General features: G+C 38.9%; 2 protein-coding genes across 5 annotated transcripts in view; one reads left to right on the top strand and one right to left on the bottom strand.

Moving 5' to 3' along the window:
• Nucleotides 1–14,229, top strand: part of llgl2 (LLGL scribble cell polarity complex component 2) — a 116,667-nt gene that overhangs the window by 53,405 nt on the left and 49,033 nt on the right. For all 3 annotated transcript variants that reach the window (XR_009815900.2, XM_061967035.2, XM_061967036.2), the window contains 4 exons: nucleotides 419–577; nucleotides 1,908–2,070; nucleotides 2,189–2,318; nucleotides 2,410–2,464. Coding sequence is in view for 2 of the 3 variants with exons in the window: in XM_061967035.2 (XP_061823019.2) it covers nucleotides 419–577; nucleotides 1,908–2,070; nucleotides 2,189–2,318; nucleotides 2,410–2,464 (507 nt within the window). In the remaining variant the exon portion in view is untranslated. The remainder of the gene's footprint in view (nucleotides 1–418; nucleotides 578–1,907; nucleotides 2,071–2,188; nucleotides 2,319–2,409; nucleotides 2,465–14,229) is intronic.
• LOC133610612 (uncharacterized) lies at nucleotides 176–13,583 on the bottom strand. Of its 2 annotated transcripts, XR_012050712.1 has the most exons (6): nucleotides 13,424–13,583; nucleotides 9,594–12,888; nucleotides 7,755–7,788; nucleotides 7,573–7,668; nucleotides 6,609–6,689; nucleotides 176–536 (listed from the first exon to the last, which is right to left on the bottom strand). XR_012050712.1 is itself a non-coding variant. In XM_061967037.2 (2 exons), exon 2 carries the CDS (start codon nucleotides 12,077–12,079, stop codon nucleotides 9,803–9,805), a length of 2,277 nt encoding a protein of 758 aa, XP_061823021.2. In that variant the 5' UTR covers nucleotides 12,080–12,888; nucleotides 13,424–13,583; the 3' UTR covers nucleotides 9,301–9,802. The 2 variants fall into 2 exon arrangements, 1 of the variants encoding a protein (XP_061823021.2); XM_061967037.2 differs by lacking the exons at nucleotides 176–536; nucleotides 6,609–6,689; nucleotides 7,573–7,668; nucleotides 7,755–7,788 and having other exon boundaries at nucleotides 9,301–12,888.

Raw genomic sequence — 14,229 nt, 5'->3', positions numbered from 1 at the left:
ATCTGTCTCTATCGGCACTGAGCTACAGCCTCCCCTCACACACACCACATCACCGACAGTGCAAGTTGCTTTACCGATAGATGCACTGCTCTCATGTGCGCTGGAGCTGTATTTTACTCATTAAATGAATCATTGAAGTAGACAATTACAAATCAATGTTTTTTTCTAATCCAAATTATACATTTTATTGATTAATGACTGCAGCCCTCATTGTCATGTACTTTGTATTCTCATTCCTTCCGAGAAGAACAGTTAAAAAAAAAAAAAATCATTAATGGACAAAATTTAACATACGTTCATACCTATGATGACTTCATGTGAACATCTGACTACAATGGTATATATATTGTCATTTATTGTTGGTTAAAAAAGGGCTCAAATGGTTAACTATATATGTCATCACCCTAACCCTCATTAGTGCCCCACCAAGTGTGACCAGGGTGACAGCAGTCCTGGCCCACTCCTCTGGCGAACTGTTGCTGCTGGGGACCGAAGGGGGCCATGTCTTTATTGTTGAAGTCCCTGGCTTCAGAGAACTAGAAGAGAGGAACATCAGTCTTGATGAAATTGCCAAAAGGTGAGCAAATGTACATTATCTTCTTTTTTACCAAAAGTCCAGCACTTCTTGTTTTTGGTAGCTAAAGATCTTGGAACTACAAGGTTCTCGTGTGGACCTGTGTGGTTTGCATTTCCATCGCACTTCAGAAGTATTCATAAAACTTAGGCTGACGACAAATGGAAGTAAATAATACACACAGCATTAAGATACAAAACAATATTATTTAAAAACAAAGTGCCCTGAGTTACATACAAAAAGTTAGTAAAAGGGTAAGCCTCTTTTTTCCAAGTGTTTACAAGCGTGTCCACAATCGCCGTGGCCTCGTTTACAACGCTTGCAGAAGCACAAAATACGGCCGAAAAGTTGTGTATTAGGTTTTTGCAGCAAAATACAGTATGTGATTCATAATACTTGATGTGAAAATGTGCGCACCAATCCGCAAACTTTGTACCTGGAGTACGCACTTTTTGAGACATGGCAAAAAGGCAACACACTTTTCATGATGTTGGAAATTGATTTAAATTCTATGTAATAAAAGCGAATAGAGGTTTATCAATGAAGAAAGACACTGTTGTCTTGTTTTGTTTTTAAATGCTTAGTCTCTGCATTAACCATCACTGTCCTGAGAAAACAAAATGTGTGGAAAGCCTTACTATTTTACATTACACTGCCTAATGGAATGTGTCAATCTAATGTATTAGGCCATATATTGTATGTGCTCGTCAAAATATAAGTGGAATAAAGAGATTGATAATCGTGGTTGCAAAAAATATTATATATTGTTAGTGTATTGCAGTGTATTAGCATTCTGAAAAAAGATACATAAACAACAAACCAGTTGTTTGATCATATTAATTTATTTTGAGAATATCATTGATTCAATGATCATTAATCATAATAAACAAAGTTATCAGTTCACAAATTATATGAGTGTATGTTTTTATAATAAATGCCTTCAGTGCTCCGTTGCTCTTTTTTTCTTTGGACAGTTTATTAAAATATAAGGCAGCTCTTTGTTGCGTTTACCAAGTATCTCATACCAAAATGTTTTTTTTTTTAACCACGGTCTTTATTTGTGTGAATAGTGTCAGGGACATGTGTGCAAAGTTATTGCTCGTATTTTTGTTTTCCACACCAAAAGAAAGTGTGGACCATTGACCAAGAAACACATTAGTAAGTGCTGGAATGGATTGGGATCCTGCAAGGGTCCCGTAGTTCAAGAATAAACGTGTATAAAGTTTTACAACCTACCTGAATGATTCAGACATGTTATGGGAGACTGTGATGTGGTCACATGAGACCAAAATTAGGCCTATTAAATTAAGTGAATGAATTAATCTCTTTTTAGCGTACCAGAGGATTATATTGGACGTAGGAATTTAGAACACGTTGAGGCCTTACTGGAGAACCCGGTCTGCCCAAACCAAGTGGCTATTGGTTATGGACGTGGTCTCATTGTCATCTGGGATATTAAGAAGCAGTGTGCAATTCAGCACATTCAGGCTACTCAGGTAAGAAATGACATACACTTTTCCAAAATGTGTTTTACTGGTTGTTTTGTCAGCATTATTTATCATCATCCTCATCATTCTGAGATTTGGAGGTTTTTGTACGTATATCTAAACACAGCAGCTGGAGAGTGTGTGGTGGACAGAAGATGGAGGTTACATTCTGAGTTCACACAGTGATGGAAGTTACTGTCGATGGATGGCTGGTGATGCCGATGTGAATGAAGAGGAGAAGTCAGACATTCCTTATGGTAAGGATGAACACTGATTATGTACACTTTCCTATACTTTTGGATCAGATCTTTTTCTTACTGGGGGTTTATTTTGTCTTTCTTCTTCCAGGACATTTCCCCTGCAAAGCTATTTCAAAAATTCTTCAGCTGCCGACAAAAGAGGGGTATGTTGTTTTCATGAATTATTTTTTTTGTCAAGGTTTGAACATTGTAAGATTCTCTGATGTCTACACATCCTGGTTAAAAGGTTTTTGTGGTTGAAAATGTGACTGTGAGAAATGTTGTTTTCCCTTAATGTGGAAAAGGTCATTTAAAAAAATGACAGTGAAATACAAATTGAGGTGCATGTCAATGGAAACACACCTTATTAATTGTATTGGCGCTACGGTCAGCAATATATGAAGGGTGACAAAGAGATGGTCCATCAGCCATCCCTCTATTGTGCATAACTGGTCACTATCTGCTGTAACTGCCCTAAAGCAACATCAGCAACACGAGAAATCTAGCAAAACGAGTCACTTTCCACCGTAACCACGCCACAACAAACTGTCATCTCAACGGCAGCCGATCTCGCACTGTCACTTCCGCCAACACACACACACACACACACACACACTAGGCCCACCCACTGACACGTTCACAGCCATACAAACAGACTTAAACTCCAACACTACACCAACAGTTAGGACATCTTAAACTTCAACGCCACACACGAACTGTATTTGCCAGGTTATCACACTATGATATGGTTCACACGGAGCTAATCAATGTCGTTAACAGCGCATTGTGTACCTGCCACTGTTTTGCAGATTAGTTCATAGCTAATGATGTGGCAGGTTAATGCTGCTAAACCCCTATTATGTCGATGCCTACACTCCCCTGTGCTTTTTGTAATGTAATTTATTAGGAATGTTAATAAAAACTGTTAATATTTTACAGGCGAAAAGTGACATGAATGTACACTGTATCGCAATTTAATTGTGCAACTTGTAAATGTTTTATTGTGAACAACATCTATGAAAGGTGTGTGAGAACATGACTTAAGATTTTTGTTATTTTTTATATATTAGAAAATAATTTAATGGACATTCCTGATGTAATCTCAGGTTTGTGACAGGTGTGTTATTGGTGCGGTCAAGTGTGCTGTTGCTCTGTGGTCCAAGGAATTCTCAAGGAATTTGTGTGTTTGTTCGAGGGATGTAATGATAAACGGTCATAATGATAACTCCTGATGGTTAGCATGGCTGTACGCTTAGCTTTTTCACCAGTAGCACATGTGCTACTATTACTTTTTGTAGCAATATGAAATGTCTAGAATATCACAATTTCATTATTAATACTTAAACAAGGTATACATTTGCACTCATACATATAAACACAATGCCATCATAAGGCAGACTGCAACACTCAATTTAACACAGAGAACATCCATAAACTGTGATAGCACTAGGGATGATGTTTGATAAGAAATTATCGAGTTCGAGACCATTATCGAATGCTCTTATCAAACCGATTCCTTATCGATTGTCTTATCGAATTCCTGGGACGTGTCACAGGGCATTTCCTGTGGGACAGGATTCGTTCCCAGGGATTCGAATAAAGAACCAACTCTTTTTCTTTACTATAGTGGCCTCGATAACGGGAACTGGTTCTCAAAAAGGGATTCAAGTCCATGGAATCGGTTCTTTTCTTATCGAACAACCGGGAGAACCAGTTTCGAACATCATCCCTAGCTAGCACTGTCGGTAACACAAGTGTAGGGCTGGACCATATGCACCAAAAGTTATATCCCAATATAGTTTGGCCCATAAATTATCCCATAAATGACTCAGGTCCGCATGGAGCTGGAGGGGGCGTGGCCTCCAGCTCCGCCTGAATTTCGGGAGATTTTCGGGAGAAAATTTGTCCCGGGAGGTTTTCGGGAGAGGCGCTGAATTTCGGGAGTCTCCCGGAAAATCCGGGAGGGTTGGCAAGTATGACTGTGAAGGACCCTGCTTGTAAAAGTTGAAAAGTGAACATTACTGTTTTACACTGGATGTTTACATTGTCACTTTAAAGACACACAACTTCAAGTTTTTTTAAATAATATTTGCTTGAAACAGTAGATATTCCTGCTGTATTATTTGCATTTAAAAATCATGGTTGTAGTAGTAGTAGTAGGTATAATTACCACATTTTAGCATTATATTTGTGTTCAATTACAGAAAGTGGGTTTATCTTAAACATTCCTGACTTTTTCACACGCTAACATTTTTAACTTTTTATATTTTTTTATATATTAAAAAAAAATTGTACCCTGGCCTTTATAGTGATAATATCCCACCATATAAGACCCTTACAGCTCTAGTAAGCCCATATACAGATCTGATCTATTGCCTTCTGCTGCCCTCTATTGGCCAATTTCATATACTGTATATCAGGGATGCCTTGGCAGAGGTTTGTACCCTCACAGTGCTTTTCAAGCTTAGTTATTTATGATATAGATGTAGCACATTCTGATATTGGAAACATTGAACAAGAAACAAAATACAATCAAAGTAACTTTACAACTTTCTTTTTTTTAAATATATATATATATATATATATATATATATATATAAATAATTCACTTTAATCTGTAGTGGGGGGTTACAGAATCGTACAAGGCAGGTACATGTCCAGACATTGAAATACTGCTCAGCTAAAATATACGTTTTCACAGCTCTTTGACAACACATCTTGACAAGAGACATATTGTAGTTTGAATAAATTACATCAAGTGATCAACACTAACAGGGTTTCCCCTAGATTACCAAAATACCTGTGGCGGTGGGGGCGTGATTAGGGTCGTGTTCACCATGACGTCATCGTCTAATTTGTTATGATGATGTGATTTTCTTTACAAAGGCTCCAAAAATGTATGCATACATTTAAAAACAAATCGGTTATTATTGACATACAGTATATTTTTGTATTATATTGTTTTGCTCTATTTTCAATTGTTGCTGCTTCTTGTACAATGTACTTTGTTGAGAATGTTCAAGTGCCTAGAGACTTAGTGACTTTTTCTTTATTAAAATGACTAGTGCAGCATGGCCCCCGATTGAAAGTTATTGATGCAAGCTGCAGCAAGCATGTTGTCACACTTGCTGCTGCTCCAGTTGGACGTTCTCTCCATAAAAGCCCCCACTGCCCTGTTAATAATTGCACATTTCGTAGATCGCTGTAGTTGGGTATATCTGGGATATATCAAAGTTATGTCCAAATCGCAGACATGCTGACTACGCTCCAGACAATCGCGTGCTTCTTGTTTACATAACAATATGCGGTTTTAGCAGTGCGGTTTTCGGTGATCAAAATCTTTTTTTTGCGATTGAAATTTGGTGCATCAATAGTCGGTAGTGCACAAATAATAGGCTGTGTATTTATCCAACAACCTACTGGTGGTAATGTTTAATGCCAAGTTATTTTCAATTCAGGCTATTGGAGTTTCTCAATATTGCTAGCTGTTAAACATGACTTTTTAAAGAAGTTGTAATCTCCCAGAAAATAGACTCTCAGCAACCACAGTACTCACTTGATGAATAGGTTCATGTTTTAAAATGAACGTATTTGGGTAATACATAAATCAATGTACTCCAGGGTGGATTAAAGATAGGCATTGAACATATAAATTTACATTCAGCACTTTCCTGTTGTTTTTGAACATGGATGAAAATGTATGCATCAATTACCTGTATTGCAAAAACAAACAAAACAAAAAAAATCAGTAACAAGGGAAAATCTATTGTTCTTTAACAATACATTTAATTGTAACGGCGCACGTCATCAGAGGAGCTTGTCTGTCTCTTTCGGTGTATGGAAAGATGTGGTGTAAAGTTTAGAGGGCCCAACCACAACCCCCACCTTGCATCGATCCTCTGCAGCCCATAACATTTTTACTGAAAACACAATATTAATGTTACAATCAGTTAACTGATTTGCTCTTTAGGCAGTGTCAACCAAATGACCAAAAGGTCAGAACTCTGCTTTATATGTACAACTTTTGTCTTTCGTCAGTTTTAGTTGACAACACTTGTAGTTTTTTGAGGATATTTGTTACCAATAAAGATAGCCAACAATAATGTGAAATATACAAAGTAAAGACAACCACATCAATGTGCTCTGGAAAGAAGGAAGGGTTTTTTGTTAGTATTTTGTTATAAAAAGGCCAGAAGACTCAACAAATGTATGGATGCTACAAAGACAATATTGAAGCCATGTCGGCCATTTAAGTATTTCAGTGAAAGGCAGGTGTAAGTACCGGTAAGCTAAATTTACGATTATTACCTCTCCTCTGGGGCAAACTGAATAACTGTGGGCCTCTCTTGGATCCGACACGATTCCTCACTAAGGACTGAAGAATCTGGGCTACAAGAATAAAAAAAACAGTAACAGATAATATCATATACAAAAACAGTGAAGGGGATGTAGTGTAGGCACAGGGGATGTGTTGAATATGTATGAATTTGTATTATTATTCAAACATTTACATTAAAGGTACATACTGATTGCTGTGCTCATTGGGTTTGGTCTGCTGGTCACAAGGAACTTGACCACCATCAGTTATGCCCCTTATATAAGGCTTGATGTTGTCCACACTGTTTTTAAGGTTACTCCTTTTTAAATCAGAGAGTGTAACCTGCATGCCAGTTATTGCCTGAACAACATATGGTCCAGTAAAATCTGGCTCAACTCTTCCTCCCTTTCTTCCCTACTTCCTCATGTTATATAGAAGTACCTCCTGTCCAGCACTGTACACTATGTCTTTGCACTTCTTCAGAACTCTCTTTTGATATACCTTCTGTTTTTCTTAAGACTTGGAAATGTTTTTTTTGGGCGGTTAGTTTTGTCATCTCTATAAAAGTCTTTGTCTTCTGAAAGTAATGGCCTTTGGTATGCTCCTCAGGAGTAAGTAAAAAAAACTTTTGTGGTATTAGCCGATAAAACTGCAGACAAAAGCGTAATTTCATATAATTTCTTTAATCTTGAAAAAAAACTTACAGGCACATCGATGGGCAACACTGCCTCCCTCCCGTACATCAATACATTTGGGGAGTGTTTAGTTGTTGTGTGGACCTTTGATCTTAATGAGAATAATGTTGCATCCAAGAACACATCCCAGTTGTTTTGCTTGTCATTCACCAGTTTTGCAAGAGTTCTAAGACGATGAATGAGTGTGCGTGAGATATATTGGGGATGTGGCGGGTTTAAAGAGATACGCGCCAGTATGAGGTTAGAAATAATCACTCACCGTTTTATGTTGTCAATTGTTTTCTCATCCAGGCCATTTGTTTGTAGATGATACACAGCCGAGACACTCCTTTCAATGCTCAGGATGGAATAGAGGCTGTGGTTGATATGAAACATAACAGATAGAAAATACAATATATATTCATATTAATTTTCACTTTCCTCATTCACAAATTCTCTTACCTGATCATACAACATCTGTTTGGAACAGCCGTGCCTGTAAACAAGATTATTTTTGTGTAACAGAGGAGTGAGTGACTGATGATTGTGTGACAATATTCACTGGTCCTATTATTTTGTTTTTGATTTTTAACGTGGTAGTTTGTCTGTCAAATTTTTTTTAACACAATATTTTAGTAAAAAGTGTCACGCATTCTGCTGTATGTGTGCTTAGTTTCCTGTTTTAAGGAACACTTTAAACATGTGTGGGTTGTTCAGCATTTTTGAAAGTAATTCCTAAAATGTCATAGAAAAGTGTAAAAGCTAAACACAAAATGACTGACCACCTCAAACAAGCTATAAACGATAAGACAGTGAATATTAAGAATGTATGAACATCTCTCTTCTTTACTTCCCAGACCGACTCAAGATTAATATTTTACAATAAAGCAAAATACAACAAATATGCAACAAACAAGGCAATCATGAACGCAAATGACAACAGAAAATAAAACACCCACGTTTCACTTTTCTGCAGAACAGAACTTTGTTGTAGAAATCCGATTCCGTGTCTCTCCCTGACACTCACGCTCAGGCTGGCTGTTGTAAACAAACTCCACCCACTCTGCTTCTTGCCTCGTCTGCTTGGAGCGGCTGTGACATGGATTACTGTAATAACCCGTATATGAAAAGCGCACATTCCAACCATTGAAATACTCTCTATAGTTCAAGACTTACGGTAATTTGAAAAATGCACTGCACATCATATTGGCAGATCCAGTTTCGATGGTACAGGTTTAAAAAATAATTTAGAGATGTCTAGCGGGCCGGGTTGAAAAGCTTAACGGGCCGCAATTTGCCCATGTGTGCTATAAACAATCAAGCCGATCCGTTATGCCACTTTAAGAGCAGTTTTGATCTTTAAAGGAAATGCCTCAACCCATTTGGAGAAATAGTCAGTAGCTGTGAGGATGTACTGAACGCCATCCTCAGTTTTAGGAAGTGGTCTTGTCAAATGTATCGTAACCATTTCCCAGACAGAAAACACCTACCAAAGCAAATCAAATATTAACTTTTCCTTGCATTTTAAATAACAGCACCTCTTACAGCTATTCCCGAAGATCTGCACACACTATATCTGAGGGGGTGAAAGTTAAGCTCCCACCCTACTACAGTGGTTCTCAAACTTTTTTTTTTACTAAGTACCACCTCAGAAAACACTCTGCTCCCCAAGTACCATAGTAATGACCAACATTATAAAAACAGTAGCATAGTACTGTAGGCTAAAGTATTAAATAAAAAAACAAGGTAGAAGTTTTATTTAAGAAGTACATATTATAATTTCCTGTAGCATTACACACAGTTTGTATGATAACACTAGGTTTTAATATTTTGTTCTGCCCTCACTATATGTGTTGAGGTTGTACAATTTGGCAGACAGCTAACAACCAATCCAGGACATTCTAATAAAGTTCCATAGCAGATGAATCCATTTAGGCTCTTTATTGTTGTTGATCTTGCTTTGTCTTGTACTGGACTTTTATTTTATTATTATTTTGTAAAACTGAAATACACACAATGACAATGTATAAGCTATATGATTCAACCAACATACTGAAATGTAATACACAATATGTAAACATTAGCTTTACACAAATATACAGCATTATCACCAAACAAATACTGCTGAGCGTTGAAACTACTTCGATGGTGGAAATATGCGACTGGCAGCCATTTTAAGTCCTCAAACATCCATTAAATTAGTGCACAAAAATCGTTTTTTCAATACACATCTTACTATCAAATTTAGCCACTTTCCACCTTCATATTGAGCCACATAAACAAGTTAAACAGTTTACTTACAGACTTATCTTTTCCAAGGCTTGTAAGAGTTAACACAACTCGTCTACTTCTCATTGTTTTATGAACTGGGCTAACATCGTGAACCGGAAGTGACCAAACTAATGACGCGCAACATTTCCCATCGCCACAAGGTGTCAGTAATAGTCCACAATCAAACGGGCACAACACTCCCCGCTTGGTATAAGGTTTTATACCACTATACAGTCTCTTTACAAAGGAGAAAACACGACCTCTGAAACAGATCTAGTGTAGATTCTTGGAGTACCTTGTCGGATGATCTTGACGTCTACTTTTCTTACTTTGTTGTCATGGCTGTTGATAGACTTGACGATGAGTCCAGTGGGCCTTTCATTTCTTCTCACCTGGCCGTCTTTCAGTAGTACTAGGTCTCCAACTTGCAGGTTAGGCCTTTCTGCATACCATTTTCTCTTAGGTTGTATGGTTGACAGGTATTCTTGTTTCCATCGCTTCCAGAATCTATCAGAGAGAAGTTGGACTTGCCGCCATTGTTTTGAGTGGATGTCTTTCACGTTGAAGTCTCCTGGCGGTGCAGATATGACGTCTCTCTTCTGCGTATGATAAAGGGATGAACGTCGCTTTGATGCTTGTTCCCGATTGTTTGAGAGGTGGTGACGAGGTGATCGAAAGGGTAACGGGGCAACCCAAGTGTTTGACTCATCTTTGTATAGTTCTTTGTTCATAATGTGAAGAAATGCTTGATCATCAGGAGACAAACCTGGTTTATCGTCATTCTTAGCTTTTTGAAAGACTTGGCTGCCGAGGTTGTCCATCTCCTCCAGATGTTTGGGGGGTTGCAGACCATGGTACGGATTAGGGCTGCTGAACTTTTCACTGACACGGATGGTGTTAGAACATGGACTTAGAAATGTTTCTCGTTCATTGTGTGGCAGATTATTCCTGAAGACATTGATGTTTTCTGGCTTATCAGCTCCTTCAAGACATACTTCCCCGACTATGACCCACCCTAGGTCAAGACGTTGTGCATAAGGTGCCTCGTCAGGTCCATTGTACTGCTCCCTTACTTTATGCACTCGGATAATATCTCTTCCGAGTAAAATCAAAATTGCTGCATTGGGGTCAACTGCTGGTATCTTTCCTTCCAGTGGAGCTAGATGAGGATGATGCTGAATAATCTCTGGTGATGGGATCGCCGATCTGTCATCGGGCATCATGTCGCATTCTATAAGTGTGGGGAGAGGTACTGTGGTTTGCATGTCCAATGACTCTATAATGAAGTTGCATGCACGTCTTCCTGCTGTCTCCATTACCCCAGAACATGTTCTCAGTGTGTATGGTGCTGAATCTGATTTGATGCCGAAGAGATTGAAGAAATCTGTTTTAGCAAGGGATCGGTTACTTTGCTCATTCAGGACTGCATACATTTTGACAGCTTTCTCTCTTTGGCCAGCAGGGTATGCTCTGACTAAACACATTTTGGAACAGGATTTTGGAGTCACTGAATTGCCATAGATCTCAGTACACGTTGATGTCACTGATGGGATGAGATCTTCATTATTCTCCCCGCCTTGATCTTCCTTCACTGGGAAGTTCTCTTTTGTTGGTGGTGGACCAGGGTGAAGCGCTGTGATGTGCCTAGTGCTGTCACACTCTTTACATTGCACGGCTTTTTCACAATCCTTCGCCATGTGTCTCGTAGATGCGCACCATCGATAACAGATGTGTTGCTCTTTCAGATAAGCCTTTCTTTCTTCGAGTGGTTTGTTTCGGAAGCCATGGCATTTACGTAGAGGGTGAGGCTTATTGTGGATGGGACATATTTTATCTGGGTCTTCAAATGTATTTTCTTGGAAGTTGTATTTAGCTTCAGGTACTGTCGCCACTTCAGTTTTCTTGACGGACACTGGTGTCCTGTAATTCGGTTGAAGTCGTTCTTGTCTAGCATTAGTTACGCTACCACTGGTGACACATGCAAAGCTGGGATCATTGCGGATCCTAGCTTCTTCCATAATGAAGTTCACAAAGAAGTGAAATGGTGGATAAGCCACCTTTTTGTCCCATTTGTATGCTGAGCCTGCACTAACCCATTTTTCTTGGAGACGATATGGTAGCTTGATCAGGATGGGACTAATACCATGAGCTGTGTCAAGATGAAGAAGACCGGGCAAGAGTTCATTTGACTTTGCTGCGTCCAACTCAAGAAGAAGGTCCCCGAACTCTCTCAGTCTTTGGTTGTCTGTGTTTGAGATATGTGGGAAGTTCTCAAGTTTTTTAAGTAAAGCATGCTCAATTATTTCAGGTGCACCGTATGACTCCTCTAGCCTCTGCCACACCATTTCGACCCCAGCTTCTGCATTATGTATGTACACGGCTCTTAATCTCTTAGCTTGTTCTGCTGATTGAGGTCCAAGCCATTTAGCCAGCATATCCAATTGCACTGAGATATAGGTCCCTTGTGGAGCCGATGAATGATGCCTTCCAGGCCCAGTAATTTTGTGGTTGGTCATCAAACTTGAGAAGACCAGAGCTGACCATCTCTTTACGCATTAGGTTTTCAGCCAGGTCTGATGCACCACGATTGTCGAAGGAAGTTGCTCCTCGTGTGGAAAAGTGATGAGGCTGGGTATGGTGGAATGATTTTTGATATGAAGAATCTATCCTTTGAGTTGCATCATTCCTTGTGAAGGTGTCTTTTGATGGACTTGCAGTAATATGAAGCGGTGGAGTCCCCACGTCTCCCCGATGTGGTTGTTTGTGGTGCTGGACAGGTAGGTAATTGGGCACATGGTTCTTAACGTCATCCATCTCTTGTTTATTAGCCGTTGTGTTGACCTTAACATCTTCATCGTTGTCCATTGTCTGCTGGCGCGCTGAGGAAGAGGTCAGTATTGGCTGATTTAAAGAATGGAGTGAGTGTTGGCCATGAGATGCCTCTGACAATTGCTCCACAAACTCTTTAGTGCGTTCTACTGGGCTTAGCACTGGCATATTAAAATCAAATTGGCTTCTTTGGATATCACTTTCTTCTTGAGCTGATACGTCTAACACATGTGCTTCAGCTGCTGCTGCTTCAGCGGCTTTTGCTGATTTTAATAGGAGCAGATTAGCTTGTATTTCCGCTTGCTGTTTTAACATTTCTGCTTCTTTTTGTGCAAAGGAAAGTTTAACACGTGCACTTTCTGCTTTAGCACGCGCTTTTGCAGCAGCAACGCTCACTGACGTCATCCGACTTGAGTGAGATGAATGTGACGATCTTGAACTTCTTTCATGTTCGCTTACGTCTTCTTTTGAATGCTCCATGGTGTGCTGTTTACCACTGGATGTTGAAGAGAATGCTGCGTTATGTCTCTGTGAAGCCCGCTGTGCTTTCAGTCTTTTTACTGTTCTGCCCTCACTATATGTGTTGAGGTTGTACAGCTTGGCAGACAGCTAACAACCAATCCAGGACATTCTAATAAAGTTCCAAAGCAGATGAATCCATTTAGGCTCTTTATTGTTGTTGATCTTGCTTTGTCTTGTACTGGACTTTTATTTTATTATTATTTTGTAAAACTGAAATACACACAATGACAATGTATAAGCTATATGATTCAACCAACATACTGAAATGTAATACACAATATGTAAACATTAGCTTTACACAAATATACAGCATTATCACCAAACAAATACTGCTGAGCGTTGAAACTACTTCGATGGTGGAAATATGCGACTGGCAGCCATTTTAAGTCCTCAAACATCCATTAAATTAGTGCACAAAAATCGTTTTTTCAATACACATCTTACTATCAAATTTAGCCACTTTCCACCTTCATATTGAGCCACATAAACAAGTTAAACAGTTTACTTACAGACTTATCTTTTCCAAGGCTTGTAAGAGTTAACACAACTCGTCTACTTCTCATTGTTTTATGAACTGGGCTAACATCGTGAACCGGAAGTGACCAAACTAATGACGCGCAACATTTCCCATCGCCACAAGGTGTCAGTAATAGTCCACAATCAAACGGGCACAACATATTTAATAGTGATTCTTTGACGTATCACTAGATAGACACGAACCACAGTGGTCTAGGACATTTGCCCAAATGTCAGGAAACTAGCATGGAGTGAGAAAAAGATTGTTAGCGTTATTCACAAGTGTGAAGACTGATTATTGCGCCTAAAAAACTCCAGGATTTTATTTAGTTGCTTATTTTCTTGAACTAAAATAGCACTACATACCATTATGCTCTGTAAGTGTTGTGTAGCAGCCAAAGAGCTACCAGTTTTCCGGCATTTGTCGCATTCTTAGACTTTTCAGAAAATTGTTAATTGTAATGCTAAACAAGTCAAAGATACCACAATACAGAAATAAAAGACATACCCATCTGTCAATATCAAGCGTCATGCCAAGCTAGTAAAACCTGGAGCACTTTGCTGCTCATGTTTAGTTGATCCCGTAAATCCGCCAATTGCAGATGCATGAAATTCTTTGCAAAATGATCTGGCTTCACTTTTGGACTAGATCACCTTTCTGTTTTGATACAGAAGCTGTCCTTTTGCAGTCAACATTCCAAAAATACATGTAAGGAAATAGACACTTTACCAGGACATTACCATATATCTTTAAATTTACCGTTGTCTACTCACTCTTTATTATAAACCTTTCTGCATA

This window comes from Nerophis lumbriciformis, linkage group LG11 (assembly GCF_033978685.3).
Source record: "Nerophis lumbriciformis linkage group LG11, RoL_Nlum_v2.1, whole genome shotgun sequence".
In the NCBI taxonomy this organism is placed as follows: domain Eukaryota; kingdom Metazoa; phylum Chordata; class Actinopteri; order Syngnathiformes; family Syngnathidae; genus Nerophis; species Nerophis lumbriciformis.
The sequence above is the reverse complement of the archived record's forward strand: the minus strand, read 5'-3'. Positions and strand labels throughout refer to the sequence as shown.